This window comes from Rattus rattus, chromosome 13, assembly GCF_011064425.1.
Source record: "Rattus rattus isolate New Zealand chromosome 13, Rrattus_CSIRO_v1, whole genome shotgun sequence".
NCBI lineage: Eukaryota > Metazoa > Chordata > Mammalia > Rodentia > Muridae > Rattus > Rattus rattus.
Window position 1 is genome coordinate 72,500,111 of NC_046166.1, and position 22,963 is coordinate 72,523,073.

The 22,963-nt window shown below is 49.3% G+C and overlaps 1 protein-coding gene across 1 annotated transcript in view; it reads right to left on the reverse strand.

Moving 5' to 3' along the window:
• The window catches only part of Col4a2 (collagen type IV alpha 2 chain), a 135,298-nt gene that overhangs the window by 90,198 nt on the left and 22,137 nt on the right, over nt 1–22,963 (reverse strand). Inside the window, exon 4 of the mRNA XM_032918421.1 lies at nt 5,962–6,042. Within this exon, the coding sequence (XP_032774312.1) occupies nt 5,962–6,042 (81 nt within the window). The remainder of the gene's footprint in view (nt 1–5,961; nt 6,043–22,963) is intronic.

Sequence of the window (22,963 nt, forward strand, 5' to 3'; positions counted from 1 at the left end):
AAACAGCCAGGATGTGAATGCCTCCTGTTAAGGCCAGTGAACGTGCACCAAAGACTTCCCCATGCCCCATTATTTGATAAGGCATTAATTAATTAATTTGCTGGTATGAACAAACCTAGAGTAAGGCTTAGGCAAGTTCAGGTGAAGGGGATGATGGCTTCGGAGATGGTGGGCACGAGTCTTCCTTGTCATGTGTGTATGTGTGGGGAGGGTGCTGATGATTGGATTTTGGAGTTCAAGCATACTGGGCATGGGTGGCTCCTCAGCCATGCCTCGGTTCTCAGCACGCCATCCATGGCGTCCTTCCTACAGTGATGCTCTGTGCCTCTGTTCAGTGAACCAATGTCAAAACTTGTCTTTTAGCAATGCTTTTTCTTTCTGTAGCCCAGGTGGCTCTCTGAGGCCCTGCTCTTCCTGCCTCTGGGGTCACAGGTGTATGCCATCATGCCTGGCTGTATTTTTCCCTTTTAGATGGACCGACACACTGGCCTGTATTGGGTATCGAATCCTGAATAATATTCCCATCGCTAATTAAAATTGTCACATTAGATAAAGTGGAGGGGATTGTTCGACACAGCGACCTTCCCTTGCAGAAAGACTAACTCATCTCTACATTTGCTCACAATCCCTCTTCCTCGAATGAAGAGTCCCTGTGTGCAGGAGGCAGTTGGGTCGTCAGAGTCCCCAGCATGAGAGCTACCAGACAGGCGAGGAGCCTCACGTTCGAAAAGCAAGAAGATCAATGCTTCTTAGAGGCCTCGGAGAGAGGCAGAGAGCTAGGTGACCCCCCCCCAACCTCCTAGAAACTCCTTTTACAGGCTGATTGAGAGCTCATCAGTCAGTGGTCTACACAGCTGGACCTCGGCCTATTTACTTTCGAGATCAGATCTCATTGCAAAGATCTGAGCTGAACAGGTCACACGTCCTGGTCGAATGTCCAGGGAACCCTGGCTCTCTATTGTCCCGTTCTGCCCCGGGATACACTATCTAGGATATCCTTACACACTGACTGAGAGTTCATTCTCTTTCTCTCTCCCTCCAGCCTCTCCTCACCAGAGCTGACCTTAAAGCCACAGCTGACCTCTGTGCCTGCACCCTGGGCTGGCCCATCTCCTTCACTTGAATTTATCAAGAGTCTTAGAATGGGAAATGCGGCAGCTAGGCCCTCCTCATTTCCCAGAGGCACCCATGTCACGCACACACAGTGATCACATTTTAAGAATTAAAGGGATTTTAATGGAGGCAATGGAGTGAACCAGAACTCACGGTTAAACATTACATGATAGAGGATTATGGGTAACTAACTGAAAAAATGAACTAAAGTCAACCTCACTGGTTCTTAACTCATGGGTCGTGATCCCCTTGGCAAACCTCCATCTCCAAACACATTATGGTTCATGACAGTAGCAAACAGTTATAAAGTAGCAATGAAAATAATTTTATGGTTGGGCGGGGTATGTACTGGCTGGTTTCGTTTGTCAACTTGACACAAGCTGGAGTTATCTGAGAAAGGAGCCTCCCTTGAGGAAATGCCTCCATGAGACCCAGCTGTAATGCATTTTCTCAACTAGTGATCAGTGAGGGAGGACCCAGCCCACTGGGGGTAGGGCCCTCCCTAGGCTGATAGTCCTGGATTCCATAAGAGAGCAAGCTGAGCAAGCCAGGGGAAGCAAGCCAGTAAGTAACATCCCTCTATGGCCTCTGCCTCAGCTCCTGCTTCCTGCCCTGCTTGAGTTCCAGTCCTGACTTCCTTGGGTGATGAACAGCAATGTGGAAGTGTAAGCTGAACAAACCCTTTCCTCTCCAGCTTGCTTCTTGGTCACGATGTTTGTGCAGGAATAGGAACCCTGACTAAGGCAGGGGCTCACCACTACCTGAGGAAATGTATTAAGGGGTCACAGCATTAGGAAAGTTGGAAACCATGCTCTGCACCAACCTTGGAGAGTCATGGAACTCACTCACAAAAAGCTGTCTTCACCTGTCCCTCTCTGTTTTCTGTTTATTGTTAGATTATGATGCCCATGGAATTCACTCCATGAATTTTCCACTCAGTTTCCCACTGAGCTGTCTGCTGGCTTCACAGTGTATAAGAAGACAGGGCAGGTTAGGAGGTCTTCAACCATCTGTTAGAATTGCGTGTGTCGTAATTCACCAGAAGAGGAAGGTTAGACTCCTGTTTTGCTGCTCCTGGCCTGAGGGGGGGAAGTCGCATGTGGAGGCCCCTGCCACAGTCCCCACCTCTTCCTACTCCAGTCCTAAGCCTCACAGGAATTTTCTAGAGACTAGTGGTTCTGCCTGCAGGAAGCCATGACCACCCCAGTCCCCCCAACCCCCGCAGCTCAGCACATGGGGTGGAGAATTGTGCTCTGTGTATTTTACGCAGACTCTGTAACTTGAGCGTTCTCTTGGAACCGGACCACAGTGCATTTGTGATTTCTCCTTGGAGTCCAAAAGTTATCCAGTGACAGAGTTTCTGCTGTTGGCTGTCACCATGGTGAGAACACAGTAACGAGGGTACCGTGTCCATATAAGGCCTGAGTTAGCTGAGCACAGCCTGCAGGGAGGCTGTGTGGCAGCTACAGCAGCACCGTGGGGAAAATATATGGTAAGCGACCCCAGGGGAACCTGTGAGAAAGCACTCACCACTCACAGGCTTCCTGGAGTCAGACTCCGCCCCACTGCTATTTTTATAATAACATTATTTAAGAAAAATATTATAGAAGTAAGAGCAGTTCAGAAGTAGCCCTGCTTTCTGCAGAAACGTGTGTGGGTGAATATATGTTACAAGTCCTTTCTGCGTGCATGTAACTGGAAACAGATACATAGTTGTCCGGGGAAGGAACTGTCTTTGGTAAAATGTCTAGCGACATGGTCAGGAAAACACACACAGTGTCATCACGAGTCTCCCTATCGGCTCTGTCTTACCCTGCAGCATCCAGTGTGATTCACTTAGAGTAACATAGTGAGTGATGACTGAGCCTGCATCCTCGAGGTGTCTTTCTGCCCTCTCACGGGTGCAAGGACGCAAGGGTGAGATGGAATCATGGGAGTGCACCCTGCCGTGTGACTGGCCCCTTGACCGTGAGCATATTGGGAGTGACACGAAGACGACGACCTCAGTGGCTGTGCTGGGGACTCCCTAAATTGCAGACATGCAGAAACCCTTGATAACTCCTTCCTGGAACCTCTAAGAAAAGACGGTGTGGCAGAGCACACTGCCCTGCAGGCGAGTCTCCACTCAGACGTATGTGTGGCCTTTAGGGAGAAAAACATCCTCACAGAGACATCCCGCAAACCTCTCATCTGTGGGCTCTGCTCTGGGCAATCACAGCCCACGTCGAACACCAAGCAGGAGCTGCTCCTTGGGCTCATTCTGGCTTACCCCAGTGGGCAGAATGCAGGGTCCTCCTGGGGTCTAACCATTTCCCTTGCCTGGTTCTAGAGACATCTACACAGCACTAAATGATCGGCTCCGTGTCCACATAAGGAGGCTGAGTCAGTCAGAGCCCCGGGAGCCAGTGCCTGAGGTTGGACACCTTCATCGCTCACAAATCATCCCACCCTTGGCAAGGTCCCTTAGGGAGGGACCAGGAGGATTTTACGTATCAAGAAATGAGGCTGGGAGTGGTGCTGTGCACACCTTTAACCCTAGTACCCAGCAGGTAGAGGCAGGAGGATCTCTATGAGTTCAAGACCGTCCTGATCTACATAGAGAGTTTCAGGTCAGCCAGGACTACACAGTGAAACCCTATTGCAAAATAAACAAAATAAATAAAAAAATAAGCAGTGCAATTAAATAAATAAATAAAATATAATTTATGGTATATAGGTCTGTCCTATTAAAATGTTGGTAAATGATCTTCGGCTCACAGTCCCAAAAGGACTCAGTCTAAGCAGAGAAACCCTTGACTTGAGCTAAACATCCCTGCTTTCAGAACTGGGGTTCCTCATGCACACCTGTGATCTCTGTGATGAACACAGTTTTCAGTCAGCCAAGTCAGCAAAGGAAAGAGGGCCCTTGTCATCAAGATCTCCTGCAGGACCTTGAGGAGGGGACAAGGGTCATGCTGCAGAAGAGGAATGGGAACAGCTGCTCTAAATGCTGATGGGGACAGACAGACCTGGGTGAAGCTCACCGGAGACTCAAGAGCCATTGTGACTGACAGCTGAGAGACCAGCGTCACGCACACCCAGTTGCTGTCCAGCTGTCCTGGTGAGGCAAAGGTGAGGCCGGCAGGGTGAGGTCCCGGAAGAGAGATGTAGTAGACAAGGGTGGCTCTGTGTGGAACACTACTCTCCACAACTCCGCACATGCAAACTGTCCTGGGGACCAAGCCTAGGCCCTAACCTTGGGGATGCTAAGCATAGGATCCAATACTGAGCTCCATCCACCCCAGTGAAAAGACTACCTCCGTTATAAAATGAAACATAGTTTAATTGCATCTTATAAGACTTAAAGAAATAGTTGATAGTCTGGGTTTCATTAATCATTAAAGGGTCTAAAGTTATTTAAAAATTTAGCACATGGTCAACATGTCTGAAGACAGAACAAAAGTAAACTTTTGTTTTCAGCCTATAATATAATAAAATATCCAACACTTAGGCTACTAATTAAAAAATGTATGGTTCACACAATAATAAGCCTATATAGTAGCTGCGAAAGGCAGACGGGAAGAGGAAGGGAGAGGGAGAAAGAGGAATAAAAGGGTGGGAGGGGAACTGATTGAGAAGAAGGGGTGGGAAAGTGTGGGGGTGGGGGTGAGGGAGGGGAGGGGAGGGGTGGGTGTGGGACACAGCACACTGTGATCGAGTATGATATTGTCAAAAAACCCACGTTGCTCAATGAAGAATAGGATATGCATATACCTTTTTTTTTTTTTTTAAACAAAGAAGCATTAGTGTATTGTGTGTACCAGAAAGTCTATCTTTTCTGGCAAAATGGCTCAGCAGTATAGAGTATGTGTTGTTTTTTACAAAGGACATAGTTTAGTCCCAGTACATGTGTGGTATCTCACAACCACCTGTAACCCCAGTTCTGGGGGATGTGATGACCTCTTCTGGCCTCTGTGAGCACAGCACACAGGTAATATGCATACAAATATGCATGTAAACATTCAAACACATAAAGTAAAAAAATGAAAATTTATAAAAAAAAATAACCCTGAAACTGAACCACCAGTTTTAAGGGCAAAAGAGCAAAAGCAATCACCCGAAGACTGAAGGAACTTGTTAAACCTGCTGCCTTCTGGGAGACATGGTGACCACTCAGGTGCCATGGTGATCTCTCAGGCGACCTTCTCTTTACTTGTCTAGGAAGTGACCCTCATCAAGCACACTCAGGGTATAAGTGATTTCAACCTTGGGAATCTTGTTCATGGGGCAATTCCCAAAGCTCTCAAGTTTGCACACACTCATGTTGCATCACTGGGGCAACCATGTTCTGCTTTATATAACATAAGTTTCTTTATAAAATATTTGCCTATGTAAACCATGAATCTAAAACATCTCTGTATTAACACACATACACACAATTAATCTTAAAAACCAACCTCTGTCTTCCCTGCATAGCACAGTGTCTTCTTACCATGCTTCCCTAAAGATTACAATATATCATGCAAATGCCTCACATTTAGACACATTGTTGCAAGTAACCTGCAGAACGAACTCACAGGAGACCGGGCACAGCCTAGCGGCTGGGCTATATAAGGAACTTGGGCATTCTCAGGCTTTGGTACCCAGGCGTCTCTAGAGCCAAGTTCCAGAGTGGCTACCTGGAGACATCTGTGTTTGTGTATAGTCATCACCATGAGAAATAGGACAGTGGTTCGATTGGAGCCCATTTTGTGACTTACTGCACGGTGGAAAGGAATCAGCTGTACTGTGTCATAGTAAAGTGTGATCAACCGGCCAACCTAAGGCACTTTCAAACAGCGCCAAGAAACATTATTTTGCATGACTTACCCGTGCTCCTTTCTCCGGGAAGCACTGGCAGCCCCCACTGCAGTCTCTCCCTCCGCAGGGCACATCTGACTTCTTCACCCCCTGTAGAAACCAGAAACAAGACAGAGTTTACTTAAGCGTGTCATCATATCCTGCCTGTGGGTCCTTTCTCTAACATCAGAGCTTCATTCAAAATGGTCCACGAGCCCCTCTTAGCACAGACGTAAGTAGGGTCCCCACCCCTGTGCTGTCCCATGCATGTGCAGCCTCACATCTGTCCACACCCCACACCACTATAGCACGCTTATGGCCCTGAATGAGACAAAAGCTCCCCCCGAGCACAAGGGCTTGGTGCTGCCACAACACACGCTGCCTGGGACAGCCTTGGGGAGAGCACTGACTCCAGATGCTGAGCCAGGAGCCTAGACTCGAGGGCCAGAGGAAACATTCCTCAGACCCAAGGCTGCCCGGGGAAACACAGTCACAGAGTCCAGGAGGTAGACTCTCAGTGGCCTGGAGATCTGAAGGCAAATGAGCCACGGCGGGAGGGGTATGACTACTCCAGTTCCTACCATGGAAGAGCAAAAGAAGGAGATGCTTGTGAGGAGGTAGGGCCTGGGGAATACACCTGTCAGCATGACACCCCCAACAGCACTGCAACTCAGGTAGACACTCCGGAAAGTCCACCCCCTTCTTTCTCCTCCTAACACCCACCCATTCTCTTTGTGGAGGGAAAACTGAGGAATGAGCGTTTTATAAGTGCTGGGTTGTTTAGCTGAGGTGGCTTCTTGGGTCTCCAGGGCACTGGGGGATATTTTCTCACTTCCTTATCTTTATCCCAACATTTCTAATGGACGAAGAATAGAGCCTGGATCACCTGACCAGGGCTGGGGCTGGGGTGGGGCAGGATGGGGCTAAGGGGGTGGACTTTTTCCTCTCAGACTATGCCCATAGGATACAGAAAATTAAGTACCCTGACTCTCTTTCTTCTCTTCTTATCTAAGTCAAGCATCAGCTGTAGTCCCCACAATCCCCCACAGGTATTAGGACAGTCCTTCCCCATGCTGGAGCAGGAGGGAGTGCACATGAGAGACTCAGTCCTTCCCATCTTGACCACAGTCTGATGCCATCCAACCCAGGGAGCCCAGGTTGTTGGCAGTCACACCTATGTAGACACTGCTTGCTTCTGACAGTCACTCAGCCAAGCTTTCTGCAAGTGGGGCCCAGCAGATGACCGTACCCCTCCAACATCAAAAAGGTTTTAACCACAGAATCAAAACTATCTTTTATACTTATATACTTTTGGGCACACAGGGAGGTAGGTGGGATCTGGCTCTCTGTTTGGAATCAAGTGGGTTCCAGGGATCGAACTCAGGTCATCAAGTTTGGTTGCAAGCCCTTTCCTTGATGAGCCATCTCACCAGTCCTCCTGCAGAGTTTTCTTTCTGGGTTAAGTCTCACAAAGTGGGAGGTCACAGGAGGGCGCCCTGTGGAGATGCCAATCGTGATGCTATGGCCTTCACGTGTTTTATATGTCCTGCGGAGTCCAGGATTCATCCACAAGCCACTGGGTATGCAGGCCACCACAGACACCGACTCAGCACCATCCGGCCACAGTTCACCTTGGGGATCTGCAAGCCTCTGGGCTCTTTGTGTACAGACATAGAAGTTTTCTCATTGGCTGAGCATTTCCTCCAGCGATCCCACTCCACAGTCCTGTAGTTGGGGGCCTGATAATGATTCTCTACCTAATCTACGGTCAAAAAGCCCAGCATTCTCAAATCTTTTAAGTAGTAATTCCCCCAGAGCTCTTTCTTGGGCTAATAAAACAACAGGAGGTCCATGGGGGTAAGAGTAAACATATATAAAAATACTTTAATGCCTTTGAAATAGGAATCTGTGTTTTTACAGGTTTTGTGTGTGTGTGTGTGTGTGTGTGTGTGTGTGTGTGTGTGTGTGTGTGTTCAGCACACATTTACACTGTGGCTTGTCGAGTCCAGGTTTTGAAGATAATATTTCTAGAAATAAGGTGCTAGTCGAAATTCGAGTTTTGTAAAAGACCCTGGGCACCGAGGCACGAGCCTGGATGGGTCATACCCGCCATGTGACCATGACCCGACTAGACAGTTATCTTGGCAGTTGTCTCTTATTTGCCTATAATTCACTCACGAGATGTTGGGAGCATGGCAGGACATCCTCAGTTTAGAAGGGAAAGACCTATGTTCACACATTCTCCGTCTTCCATTTCACAGGGTATTTTTAATTTTGATTTTTAGAGCCACTTGCCAAATCTCTGTAGGTTAAAATGATCTTACAGGTTTCCAATGGGTCCAACAGGCTTCCTAGTCTGAAGGTTGGGGTTTCCCCTGTGTTTAATTGTAGAAATTGTCATAATTCAGGGTGGAGCACACTGAGGGCCCAACACAGCTCTGGGAGGGAGGCGGCCCTCAGACATCAGACCAGTTCTGCCATGGTCTTTCCAGCCATCTCGCCTGTCCTGCAGAGGCTCTCTTACGAATTCCAGCATCTGCAAGAGCCCTCAGGAAGTGGACTGGAGTGTCTGGTCTCTAGGACAAACAGAAATGTTGACACACTGGGGCAGGGCATGTGCTCCAGGCGGACTCGGAGACCGGACATGTCTCTGGACTGAACTACTTCATTCTCCCGACAGGATGTGGGGCTCTGGAACATTCTCAAGACGTGAATGCCTTCCTGAGACTGTGGGTGAGGGTAGGGGGGACTCGAGGGTAGGCACTGTGTCTGGAGATCTGTCCCCTGCCTTAGGAAGGAACTCTGTCAGTGCACATGAGCCTGGAGTCTACACTTCGAGTCTGAGTCTTGATTCCACTGCTCTGCACGATTCAAGGACAAACCACAATCCCAATTCTTGTCGAGTACTTAATAAGAATGGTGGTTTCTTCCCACTTGACCGTCTTGGGGAGCCTGCTCACTGCCTCAGTGAAATTCCTCCCTCAGGATTCTGGGACCAGTAAGGAGCCTGTGTTGTGGGCTCGTTGTCCTGTGAGAGGGTATCTCTTGACAAGTTCACCCACTCTGCTCTCACTCATGGACTTGCATGTGTGCACACTCATGCACACTCATTTCCTGTTCACACACTCATATGCAATTACGGACCCATTCACACACTTCTCTCTCACTCACACTCATGAAGTCCCTCACTCACACACGCCAGCCGTGGTACCACCCTTTGCCGACTGCTTACTGTGCACCATGTACTGTGCTAGGCTCCGGCATAAAGCAGAGATGTATAAGACATAATCCCTGCCTTCATCATGAGTGAATAAGTAGAGAAGATTGGTCAAGTAAGTAAGTCAATGCCGAGATCGATATCATTTGAATTCTGGTCCCACGTTTCGAGGAAGTGGGTATCCAGAAACTAAGCCAGGAAGGAGAGGTGGTGGGTAAAATCGTACTCCCCGGCAGACATGTTGTCCCTATGTAGACTGCCTTGCTATCATCTATCTGTGGGCCACACTCCCAGACTTAGCAAGGACTAGGGCTGTCAATCATCAACTCCTTCCTGGAGAAATCACACCAGCCATCCAATCACGTGCCATCCAAGACGCCGAGCCCCATCTAGTCTATCGGCTCTGCAAATAAGGCAGATATGGCTATCAGAGGAGGGGAGGGGACACTAATGTCTGCTCCTCATCAGCTTGGACATATGTTGTATTGTGGAGCCCCAGAAATGTGGCTAGGCTGGAGCAGACATGCAGGGGGTCGGCTCTGACCACAGGAGTCATGGGGTGGGGGAAAGTCCTGCAAATGTTGCCCAGAACTGTATGGGCAGCCAGCCACAGCAGAACCCCATAGTCCCTGGAAAGCCAAGCAGTGCAGTGACAAAGTTGCTGGGTAAGGTAGAAGAGGAAGGACCTCGAGGTGGCTTCATAGGTGAAACGGGGGGAGGGCGGCACAATAGATTAGAGACAGGGATCGTCACCCAAATAGGTCACCCCTGAATGAAAACTGTGCTCTCACTAGCTCTGATGCCCTAAGTGTGGAGTACAGATGTAGAGTCAGTCTGGGACACAGGTAAGAACTGCTGTTGTCTGCCTCCTCACTCCGTTCTACTAACAAGTCGCATGCAGACACTGGGAAAAGAGAACGCTCGCTGTGATGGGTTAGTCAAGGAACAGGCTCAGATGTGGCTGTGCCACCCTGGACACGTCCTGACCTCATCACAGGAGCAGAAGAATCTCCTACAGGTTCAGTGGGGTCCAAGGCCAGGTGAACCCTGAATCTATCCTTCCTAGGAAATCCCTCCTTAGGGCCTCCTCTGACCCAGCCCTGTTCCCTGTGGGAATTAAGAGCGTCTTAGAGCCCAGGTCTCAGATGCTGGATCTCCAGTCAATGTAACAAATGAATTTCAGTCCCTCTCTTTCTTAAATACTTCCTTTTTGGATTCTTCTCTCTGGGCTGAGTTCTATGCTACCCTGAATTGGTAGACATCACTGCTGCCTGGTTGGAAGTCACAGGAATGACCTGGGCCACTTAGCAGCAGGTGAAGGCCTAAGATGCATTTTGTGGAGGATCCTGTCTGCACTGCACTCGTCTGGAAGTTTGTAGGTGCAATGGGCAGGCACTGGGTAGCATTTCTCTCTCTCCACACCATTACTTTGGCAACTAAGACTCCCCAAATCTTTACCATGTCCGTCCTGGATACCTCTCTACCACCCTGCATGCATGGCCTGTGTTGTCAGTGAGCTGTTTGCCTCTGGAAGACCAGGTTCCAGAACATCATGTAAGGGAAGCCAGGCTCTAGCTTCCTGACCCAGGCTTTTCTCAGGCTCCATGGGAGCCTCTCATGCCTCAAGCTGCTGGCTCTCTGGTTTGGCCATCTATAAATGGAATGTGTCGGGTAGGACAGAGATCAGCACTAGCAGCTGCAAGATTAAGGGCACATCCGGTCCCACAGTGAGTGGCACTGGCTCCCGGTGGGGCCAGCAGTCCATGGCAGTGACAAGACAAGAGTATCACGTTGCCCTCACCAGGATCATATCCCACAAGACAGACAGGAAGAGTTTCCTCCCTGCCTGGTGAAAAGGGTGTACTCCGTCCGTCCCGAGTACCACACGAGCCATTCAGCACCGATCTTTCCTCAGACACATTAGTACTTACACCCAGGATGTCGAAAATGATCCTAATACCCAGAATTAAAACTCACAAGTGGTTTTGAAGGCCTCAAGACAATTTCTCTAGCTACTTGTGCAGATCAACCATGTCCACGAAGGGCACAAATCAACAGACACACACTCAGGACCCTGCGGATGCCAATATCGTTTAAAGTTCACACACTATACATGCGTGAAGTGGGGGGGGGGATGACAGGCTATTGTTTTTGATTTGAGCATTAAAAAAAAAAAAAACAAACCAAAACCGATTACTCAAATTTTTATGAAGATCCGAGAACAAAACTCATCTGTCCTAAAACAAAGGATATTTTGTCCTCCGCATGTTCCAAGAAACATCTTGTCCAAGGAAGCGTTTTTAAGCCAGCACACCTCCCGCCAAAAGGAGCAGCTTGGAAGGGAACTCACAGAGATCCCACCACGCATCGCCCCCAGCATCCAACCTCAACATCCTCTGCAGGGGAGTCTTGAATAACCGATTCCAAGCAACTCGAGAGGTGAGCCTCACTGCCAAAGGTAATATGTTTCCTATTTGCGGGCAACGTAATCTATACAAGCCTTTGTTTTGTCACAAGTCCAGTCAAGCTGGGCGTTCTAAAGATCTCTTTAATCCAGCAGCAGGCCGACTGAGGGGAGAGAGCCAACTTGGGAACGAGGTTCCCAGTAAAGTTCTATTAGTTTATCAAAACAGGAAGTATAAGCCATTTCCGCACATGCAGCTTTAGAAATTAAGGAAATAATTCCAACATGGTATTAGCAAGACAAGGTATATGGAAAGGAAACGCAAATCACAGCGGCACACACAGCGGGCGGCCTAGAGGCCCAGCCAACGCACTGCTTTTGTTTAAAAGCATCTCAAGGGCACCCGAATGGAGCCCAGCCACTCTAGAGCATTCTGCAACCGTTGCCAGCTAGGCAGAAAGGCAGATGATGGACAGGAGTGCTTTCTCTGCTCACCTAGGCGACCGATAACTGGGAAGGAGGGCTTGCCACCAAGCACCAATTAATTCCTGGGTGGTATGGCTACTGTTGCCTTGTGCATTCGTGGATGGGAGGTCTCACAGGGAAGGGAGGGGGCAGGCTGCTCTGTAGTACAAGAGAGGCAGGAAGACAGCATGCTAAAGAGTTTCCGGGGCAATGATCATGGCCACAGAGTGTGCCTGTGTCGGCCCGGGTGCGTACCTGTGGAGCACACGTGTCTGCCTCTTGTCCCCACAGCAGCACCTTTGTATGCCTCATCTGAGTCAATTTAAGGACAGCTTTAACTACACAGCCACCAAGGCAACTTCAAGATGGTGCTTTCCCGACCCGATCTTCTTCTGACAAGGCAACATGAGACACCGTGCTGGGGAAAGGGTGCTGAGAGCAGGAACCCGATCCATGTTGAGCCTTCCAGAATGCTCCCCCACTTACTTCACTGATTCTGTGATGGCTAATCATGGCTTGCAGGTGGGCTGGTGGGCTTGAGCATGAGGAATGGCAGACAGGGACTCTGGGTAGGGGCCAATGACACTGGGTAGGGAATGCCCTAACCCTGCTGAACTCCAAACTGAGGCACTCAGCTGCCACAGGAGTTGAGGGTTCACTCGACTCCTTCTTAGAGGACTTCTTAGAGACTCTTTGTTGTCCAAGTCTAGGGTCATTAACGTCAGACAGATAGCCTAGCTTATAGGCCTGGGGCTGCAGACATAGGAATGAGAGCTGAGCCTCGGCCAAGGAAGTGTGAACCAGACACTGCCTCAGAAAACACCTGGCCCAGGGCTAGGATGATCTCAGGTGTGTGTGGGCCTGGACTGCAGGTGGAGACAAGTGGGCCTTGGGCAGATGGAAGAGAGGGAACGTGGCATTTCCTGTCACGCGTGCTCATCTTGCCTCAGCTGCTTCCTGTTTACGAGCTTTCCTTATGGAGGCAAAACTAGCCCCAGTGCGTCTCCCCTTTAACAGGTAGGACGGTGCACTGCCCTCCTGCGGTGGGCAGGGAGAAGCCCTTACAGGTTTCAGTGCCTGACAAGCTGCCTCTAGCCTCTTGTCCAGAAGCACCCGTCCCCTTGCTTCGGGGAGCAGCGGGGCCACTACACGGATGAGTTGAAGCTCCTTTGCTGCGTGGCTTCATAAAGTGTTGGGTGGGGATCTGGAGATTCTCCATCCTGAGTCATTCCACCCAGAGGTTGAAACTTAGGCAGCAAAGCCAGGCAGTGGACCTGGGGAGAGGCCATGGGGAGGAGTCAGGAGTCGGTGACCAAGCAGGTGTGGTCAGCTGGGGTGGAACAGGGCAAGGGTCCAGCTTGGAGCCACGGAAAACGTTGGAAATGCAGGTGACAGCTTCTGCCTGCAGTGCAAGATCCTACGGGTTTCCTTCCTGAGCGTCTAACATCCCTTTTGTTTTGATTTAATTTTTATTATCTTTGATTATGTGTATCTGTATGTGCATGTGAGTACAAGCGCCCATGGAGGAGGCCAGGGCATTTCCTGGGACTGGAGCTACAGGTGGTTGAAAACTGCCCATCACAGGTGCTGGGAACTACACTCGGGTCTTCTGTAAGAACAGTACGCACTCTTGACAGCTGATCCATCCCTCTGGCCGCACATGGCATTCAAAGTCTGAAGGCTATTGTCCTTTGATTTGTTCTGTTCGTTTGTTTGGTTTTAAGACAGGGGACTCATTATGTAGACCAGGTTGGCCTTGAACTCAGAGATTCACCTACCTCTGCCTCCCAAGTGCAGGATTAAAGATGCCCTGCACTGATTCATTTTTAAAGTATTTATATTATCATTTTTAATTATGTCTCTCTCTCTTGCTCTCTCTCTTTCTGTGTGTGTCTCTGTCTCTCTTTCTCTGTCTCTCTGTCTCTCTCTCTTTCTGTGTGTGTCTCTGTCTCTCTTTCTGTCTCTCTGTCTCTGTCTCTCTCTCTGTGTGTCTCTGTGAGTGTCTCTGTCTCTCTCTGTCTCTCTCTGTGTGTGTCTCTCTGTGTGTGTGTGTGTGTGTGTCTCTCTGTCTCTCTGTGTGTGTATGTGTGTGTGTTTGTGTGTGTGGGGTATGTGCACGAGACTATGGGTGCCTACAGAGGCCAGTGGTGTCAGACCCCTCCTGAAGTTACATGTGGTGGTTGTAAACTGCACAGTGTAGGTGCTGGGAATGGAACTAAGGTCCCTTTGCAAGAGCAGCCAATGCTCTTACTTGCTGAGCCATCTCTCCAGCTCATCCTTGGATTTCTCATTCCTACTGACTTCCTAAAATCCATCCTGCTACCTGCTCCTTATAATTGCTAAGTCAACTCGAGACTATTTCGTTTGGGTGTATGTGTGAATCTGAGCAAAGGTCTAGCTTACCTGCCTCCAAGAGCTGACTCGTGCCTGAGCTCAAAACTCTCCTCAAGCAACAATGTTTCCTTTAATCCCGGTGGGAGCAAGTCACAGTGCGCCTTCCTTTAACCCTTGCCCCCAGAGGCTGGCACAGGGTGCCTTCTGTTGTCCCTCAGTACATCTTGGGGAGCAGATCTAGCCAGTGGTTCTAAAAGCCCCTCGTGCTGATCTCGACACATAGATGGTGCTGTTTTGAAATCTTCCATGTACAGCAGGGGCCACTGTTGTATGCTGCACAGCCATGATGTCAAGGTCAGACACCCATTACTTGGAGCCATTCTACTGATCTCTAGAGATTTTTTATTGAGTCTTTCCATGGACCAACTTTTGAAAACCACCTCTTTTTGTCCCCTTAGACTGTCACCCTTCCCATTTCCCTATTTCCACATCCGGCTGGTGGGTACTTCTGGAGGTAATCCTTTAACTTGGAGTCACCTCTTGTACTGCTCCCAAGACAGAGCCTGCTACATGTCTACCCTCTCAGGTCCCTTCACTGTCGCTGGCCTCTGGGACGGCACCCTTTCCTCTGCCATCACTTACCACCTCGGTTCTGCTCTCCTTCCACTTTCAAATGCCTCCTTGCCTTTTCGGCTCCAACCAAATGTTTCATAAAATATTTTCCCACGGCGGTGGAATGTCAAGGATTTTAAAGGCACCTAAGAAGAACACCCCTGACTTTGCATCTTCCCTAAGGGACGTGTACATGCTGTTCCCCAGCCTGGAATGTCCACTGCCCTCCACCACCCTGTGCAGTCAAGGCTCACTCAGAACACTGGGGGAAAGGAAGTCAGACCGACACCAGCTTCCCTTCTCATCTCCGCCCGTCCTTTTTAGGCACAGAGATGTCGGCTGCTACAGACCATGTGACTGCATCTGAAGGCCATTCCCATTCTAACAAAGTAACAAGGCATGCACGAGGAAGAAGTGTCAGGCAGAGCGTGCCGTACCTTCTGACTTTGAAGCTAGGGCTCTAATAAAAGCAACCCAATTGAAGTAATGACAGAGCTTAAAAGACAAGGTAACCTCCCAACAAGTTAAAAATAGTGCTTAGTTAAGGAAGGTGCAGACCTAGTGGAAGCAGGGGCGTGAGGAAGGTGGTGATTGGCACCGAGAGCTGAAGAAAGCTAACAGACCCAGCACCTGGGAAGAGCCTACATCAAGGACTAAGAGTGATTGTGCTGGCCAAGGCCAGGGATAGGAGGACATCTAGACATGGCACCATATGCATCTTGCTGTGTTGTACTATGAGCTTCTGCCTGGGTCACCTCCACCTTCAGCTGCTGTGAACGCCCTTCCTGTGGGCCAGGCCAGGCAGAAGACACACCACACACACACACACACACACACACACACACACACACACACACACACTGTCTGTTGACATCAAGCTATCTACCAACTATCTGTCAGCAAGGATGAGTTAGAGAGGCACACTCCAATAAAACAGACCCTGGGATGCTATTCACAGCACACTTTCCTGGGGAGGGGGCATTCCCACTCCATCCAGAAGGAGCCTGGCACCATTAAAGACTCCGTATGCGGGCTGTCGACAATGGTTATGTTGTGGCCTGAGGCAACTGTTCTCAGTGTGGGGATGAGTCAGGAACCTGCAGCCCAGAGGCTGTGGATGTAATTACAGGTGGACGGTACCTCAGGGGTACCACATATTATATCCAGGATAAATGTTCTTCGTGTTGTCCTGCACATGTGCTCTTCAGCGAGAGAGACGCAGCCTGTCAAGACAGTGCTGAATCCAGGCATCACCTCACAGTCTGCCTACACTAAATTCTAATTATTTTCATGGCATGTTAGTTCTTGGCGTTCTCTGGCCAGGAATAAAAATGCGAATGTTGGTGTTGGCATATACGTCTGAAATGAATATTTAACATAGCTCATAAAAGAGAAGTGGATCCATCCTGGGACTGTCCCCCCCTTCCGCCTCCCGAGAAATGTGCTTAACCTGTGAGCTTGGTTCACTAGCCTCTGGCCATACATTTTGCGAAAGATCTGAGAGGAGCAGAATGGGAGGGACGGAGCAGCGATTCGAGCGATACAATAACATTTCTGTTCTGCGCACTGGAGACTGGTCCAGGCACGGAGTGCCTTGGTTTGTATTGGCATGTAAGGAATGACAGAGGTCCTGCCTGGGCAGGCTGTGTATTCGATATGCGTAAGTTCCCCTTGCAAACCCTGTCCATGTCACAGGGGCCCCGGGATTGGTGGAGTTCTGACACCAACGCCGTAGCTGTTGGAAACACCTGCTTGCCTGGCTTCTGAGATGTAATTTCTGCCTTTTCGCCTGTGTACGCTCGGCTGAGGTCGTCAGCCTTGGTGGTGTTTGGAAGGGCATGCGTATGACCTCACACATGAGTAATGGCTTAGGATTCCTTTGTTATGACCTCATGCTCTTTAGTATTATGCTGGAGGGCCCGTGGCGTCTACTCAGGGAGGAGAGTGTCCATCAGACACTCCCAGTGTATGCAGCGTGCTCCCGATGCTGTGTGAATTGTCTACCAGATAGCCCGCTAATCATCTGTGAGTATGTGTATATGCAGGTGCACACGCGTGTGCATGTGCCCGCGGAGGCCAGAGGGTGATGTTTTTCTCAATTGCTCTCTCTACTTCAAGTTTTGAGACAGGGTCTCTCCCTGAAACTGGAATTCTGCTATACTGGATACTCTAGGGAGGCCCAGTGATTGTCCTGTCTCCCTTTCATAGCATCAGGATTCCAGGCACTGATCACCAACAGTTCCCCTTGGATCCTATTCTCTTGGCCCCTGCACCCCTTGCAGAAGGCTTGGCCTATTTTGATTCTCATCGGGTGCATCATTAGATTGTAGTATCAACCAGTGTACCAAGACAGCCCAGGGTTGGCTTAGACCAAGTTTGTCTGCTGACCCCACTGAGGGTCTTCCTTGTAGAGCATTCACCCGGACACATTTTCAGGACTGGGTCTGTGTTGAGAAGGTCTGCACCAGGGTAGTAAAATGTCAGGAGCTATTTCTGTCTACTCTACTGAACTGGTTCATGCACACCGGTGACTTTTCCAGCCTGGTATACTCAAACAGGGGCATACAGCTACCTGGCGCCTTTGCCCTGCCTGGGGTGTCCAGTTGGTCCATCTAACAGCCAGGAACACAGTCTGCTGTGAACCAAGCCACGCTTGGAGGAAGGTTTGCCCGCCAATAGTCCTGTGAGAAACAACCCCTGTACTTCAATCTCTTCATTTACAGGACACACAGAATCTGTCATTGTGTCTTGAGGGGACGCTATGAGACTGAAAGGAGATGAACCCAAGAGAGTGTGAGGTCAGGGCGGGCTGAGGCTGGAGGACTCTCTCTTTTCAAGCCTGTTCATCCCGTGTTTATTTCTACCCACTGAGGGGCGGAGCCAGGCCATCTCTTGCCCCTTACCCCCACCAAGGGGTGGGGCCGGGTAGTCCCTTGTCCACAGCTCAGAGCAGGTGAGATTTTCATCCACCACAGAGTTTACTGTTCATGGATGTTTTAAGTCTTCATCCAATGACATCTATAAACAACTAATGAAATTAACATGAGGAAGGTAATATCTTCCTAAGTTCCACATACCATTGTTTTCTCTGGATTGAGGTTTTAAGAATCATTTAGTGTGTTGATTTATCCCTGATAAATAGGCCCCCTTGGTTTTTTTTTTCTTCTTTCTTTAAGAAGAAGAATCTGGCTTAGGCAAGCTTCACTGCTGAACCTTGTCCCTAACTAAGGTCAATTTACAAGCCAGGGTCTTTAGGGACCCAAGCCAAGGCCTTTGTTTTCTAGGTGTTGCTATGAGCCCAAGATCAAAGCCATGACCTCTGTTTTCTAGGTGTTGCTATGAACCCACGATCAAAATTCATGAGTAATTCTCTGTACGTATCAAAAGTACCCTTATCAAGCACAAACAACTAACATGCTGGGTCTGTAAACACCCAAGAGTGGACTTCCTCAAATATTCTTAGTGATGTCATCTGGCCCTTCTTTCATATCCGTTTTTATTATGTTTCTGTCCTTTCAAAACACAGTCTATATCACAGTCCCACAAAAGCCAGGAAATGTCACTCCTGGCAGCTGCAGATCTAGGAGCAAGAGGAAACTGATAAAGTTTAAACACCCCCAGGCTGGGAGGAAGGGTTCTCACAGAGCAGTTTGAGCTGGAGAATTTTCGGACCCAGGGTCTTGTGCCTGCTAGCCAAGTGCCCTACCATTAGGTGACCATCCCTTGAAACCTGAACCCTTGCTTTCCCATTGGAAAGTGCCACCAATGCTGTCCCAGAGTCTTCTCTATAGCATCCCTAAGTGCCTGAGAGCCAGGGAGCTAAAAGCACACAGGTCCCTGGCACTGTCCCAGTGGCAGGATTCAGTCAGTCTGAAACATGGACACTCAACCATATGGGACAAACTGCAGGGGAGGCTGGAGAGGTATTCAGACACCAGCACCAGAGAGGGTGACTCTGATCCTAATTCCTGAGTTTGGACTGAGCCGTGCTTGCTTCTCTGCATCGCCTGGAGGAACTTCTTGCTTAACTGGTGTCAGTCACATGTCCAGTTCCTTCTACAAGCAGATATGGGTTTTTTATGCAAGGTGGTATTCTTTGAGCTTGTATCCTGCCACTTTCTGGCTAGGAAGTCCAACACAGAGACTTCTGGACTAGATGATACCATGTCACAAAGCAGAAGGCATGATGCTTTTAGGGGAGTGGGTGTGTGAGGGTGCAGAAGGGGGAGAGGCAGTTGGCCGTGTCTGAAGGATTCTCCTAATGACTGTGCTGTGATTCTACGGCTGCACTGGGCTCTGCCTTTTAGGCTGTGACGTCACTGTTCCTTGCACTGAGCAGGTCCCGCCTGCCTCCTTCCTAACCTTGACCTTGTCATGACTCAGTGCTTCCTTTCACCCAAATCTCCACCCAGAGAGGAAGCTACTGCCAGAAACAGCAGCTCCCTCACATACCATAAATGTCCAGGCTGGGTGAGCCTGTCACGACCTCGGCACATATGCTAAGGTCTTTCCCTTAATGGACAATCTCCCTTTGCTCAGTAGCAACCCCCAAACCCCTAGGCAGATGAAAGCCAAGGCCCTTTGAAGTCTGTGCCAACAGAGCCCCCGGGATCCTGAGATCGCACAGCAAACAGCCCAGGGAGACCAGAGGATCAGGGAGGTCAGAGGCTGTGCGTGCACATGGGGATGTGGTTTAGATGACTCAATAGTCCAGGCTACAGAGAGACCCCCATCCCAGCCTCCCAACACACACAAGACCTTCAGTTTTCCCTGTCCCTAGTTGTGACAAAGAATCTTGAGACTCACAGAAGGGCTGTGAGAATTGTCCTGAAGGACCAGATTGGTTCCTGGGGCGGAGGTGGTGAGGAACCCTTAGGATGATGCCACTCAAGGAGCTAGAAGGTTGTGTTGTAGAAGGATGTCAGGGTGGGCCAGGAGCCCACCTTTCTCCTTCCTTTCTCTAGAGGAGTCCCAGTATGTAATCTTGGCTCTTTGCACTCCTACTGGTTTCAAGATTCCCTGGCCCCTTCTCATTCTCTTTACATCGTCGGAAGGAGGTAGTTTTGGAAACAGTGGTCAACCTACAGTCAGTTGCTGATGTAGATGCAGCCACACGGAGTTGTATCTATAACCTGGACTGCCAGTGACATTCGGTGGCTGCCAGACCAGAGGTTTGCAAACTCAGAAGTCATGGGACCTTCTTACCGTCAACATCTCCTATGCCTCCCAGGACCCAAGACAAAGACAATCGCTACATACAGTATTACTAGGGAGTCTGGGGAGACCCTCAGAAACCCAACACATCCCTGGTGTGCACCAACACATCCTAGTCATTGTTCAATCTCTGGAAAGTGTCTGAAGAGCTATGGATAACCTGTGCTTGGCTAGAAGGCCAGCAACTGCAGGCCCCCAGTACCTCCCTGATTCCTCATTCCACCAAACCTGATAAGGGCCACTATGGTTCAGCCTCCATCTAAACCAATGGTTCTCACATGCCTGGCTGATCGGCCCCCGTCTTCACTACCCCAGGAGACTGAAACTAAGTTTGGTCCATCTTTCTGTCTTTGAGTGGCTGCTGCCAGGCTCTGAGGCTCTGGTGCTTTGGGGAATCAATTTTGTTTTACCCACTCTCCTCTCACCACTGGTTTTCGATGCATTTTGCTCTTTTTTTTTGCAACTCATAGTGAACAAACCCTCTGAATGGTTAAGTTGAATACTCCTTCCCGTAAATCGATGGAAGGCTTTTGTGTGCCCAAGTATCCGAGTCAATTATGGACATGTTTGGAGAATGTAAAACACACATAAAGCTTCCTCAGTAAGGGCTCAACTTTTGTTAAAAAAATTAATTCACGGTAATTTGGTGACGAACACCCACACGGCAGCAGACAGCCCGTTTGGAAGAGTCTGTGTGGTTCTAGAGCCTCAAAAGAACAGGCTCCAAGGCTTAGCCTCCACAGTGCTGGCTTTGGAAGCATCTCCATCGAGTACCGATGCTGGAAGTGAACTTAGGACCTGCTTGTCTTTGGTAGGTGCTCTAATACGGAGTCCTGGACCCAGTGCTCTATCTTTGATAGATGATTACTTTACTAAGCTTCTCTGAAAGCTGGTGGGGACAGCTTGTGTCCCCAGAGAACACACTGACCTGTCTACACAAGACCACTGATCACAGGTACATGTTTTGGTTGTAACTGGTAGAGGAGCCAGCAGGGGATGCCAGGGAACCATGAAGAAGCCAACACTGCCACTGGGTATGAAGTCCTGCAGTTGCCCATTTACAGTGGACGCTAATTCTCCTCTGCTCAAGGCTCCAGACAACACTAACACTGAGGAGCTGAGGTTCCAGAACCAGGCAGTTTTAAGGTAGGTTCTGAGCTCTTAGCAGGACACCCCACTGCTTGTGCTCCTCTAGGAACCTGGGACACAGACAGAGGAGGACCCATCTTCTCTTCTCCAGCACATGTAGCACGCTTCCTTGTTGGTGTGACATCATATTCTGCGGTATGATCAAGCTGACTTGGCTGGTTGTCACAGGGGTCAGAAACAAAGGCAGGAGAAGCCAGCCCAAGCTGGCACCAGCAGCTCTGATGAGGATGGCCACTGTGCCAGGCTCCCAGGCCACTCTCCAAACTGCAATCTGTTCTGAGGCCCCCATAGAAACTTGCTTGTTCAACTTCCTTTTCATATTCATTCCCCACTTTCTAATTCATCTGCTCGCATGAATAGCACTGTTATGCTCGCACCCTCACATCATTATAGCTCCTGCATGTTCATGAAGGGTGGGCATTGCCCGGGACACACAATCCAATGTATTATCAGAGAGCCATTAGAGTATTTTCCAGGAAAAGAGGAAATGGTCAACTCTTAATTCTCGGCATCAATGTTCCAGAATAGCGGGGGGAAAATAATTCAGGAAGGCCTGGAGGAAAAAAATTAATTAAAAAAAAATCCCAAACTGTCTGGGGAACATACAGTTGTAAGCAGCTGTAGGCTGGAAGGAAGGAGAAGCAGCCCAGGGAACATCTGGGGGGGTAGCAGTGCCAGTCGTATGGGCACCGGAAGAACACAGAGTCAATGGCTGTCAGTGGGTAACCTGCTAGGCTTTCACGGCAACCTTTGAACTTTGCTTGCCAAAGCTGCCTCTTTACCATCCTTACCTCCTATACATGTTGTAAAGACAGTGAGATAGTACTCACCAGCCATGTACTTTAAGTCTCCCAGAAGAAAGGTATATACAATAACATTGTCTTGACACTCAGCATAGGGGAGGTGGAGGCAGGAGAATTACAGTTTAAAGCCAATCAAGAGCACACAGTGAAATCAACAAAAAAATCCTTCCTAGATTCCTTTTTCTTCAAGGGTACATGTCACCCGCTTGGGGATATGTGCTAAAGCCATGGTAATCGATAGAGGAGGAAACCAGAGTGGACACTGCAGGGCAGAACCAAGAACCCATCCATTAAGTGCGGCACCAGAGAATTCAAGAACTCTACAGAGAGAACTCTAATGGCTTGCATCTGAATAATAGGCAGAGGGCTGCTCCCTGTGGGGCTGGTCTGATGTGAGCAGAGGACACATAGCCCCTGACCTTCCTGTCGTGCGTCTTTCCATCGAGCTGAGGTGACTCTCTATAGAATCGGTCATTTTTATCTTCTTAGCATCAGCCAATCTTTCTGCATCCAATGCTTTTCATGAGTCAGCCACTTGCAGAGAATGCCTGCCCGGCATGTTGTGGGGCTGCTTTTGGATTTTCTCAATCATTCTCACAGTATTCTGCAAGGCGCTTCTGCCCAGACTTCCTAGATTACACATCTACCTGGCAAGGAACGAGTTTGTTTAGGTGGCGCACGTCTCAAATGCATGTTGTGGCTGCTATGGTGGATAGAGATGGGAGTCCTCTCTGTTCGAGAATGGAAGCTGCTCTGGATGTGGACATAGCCATGAATCTGCCCTCCTGTGTTGATCTCCATTGTGTGGTCCAACAGACAGGATTTGGGACAGAA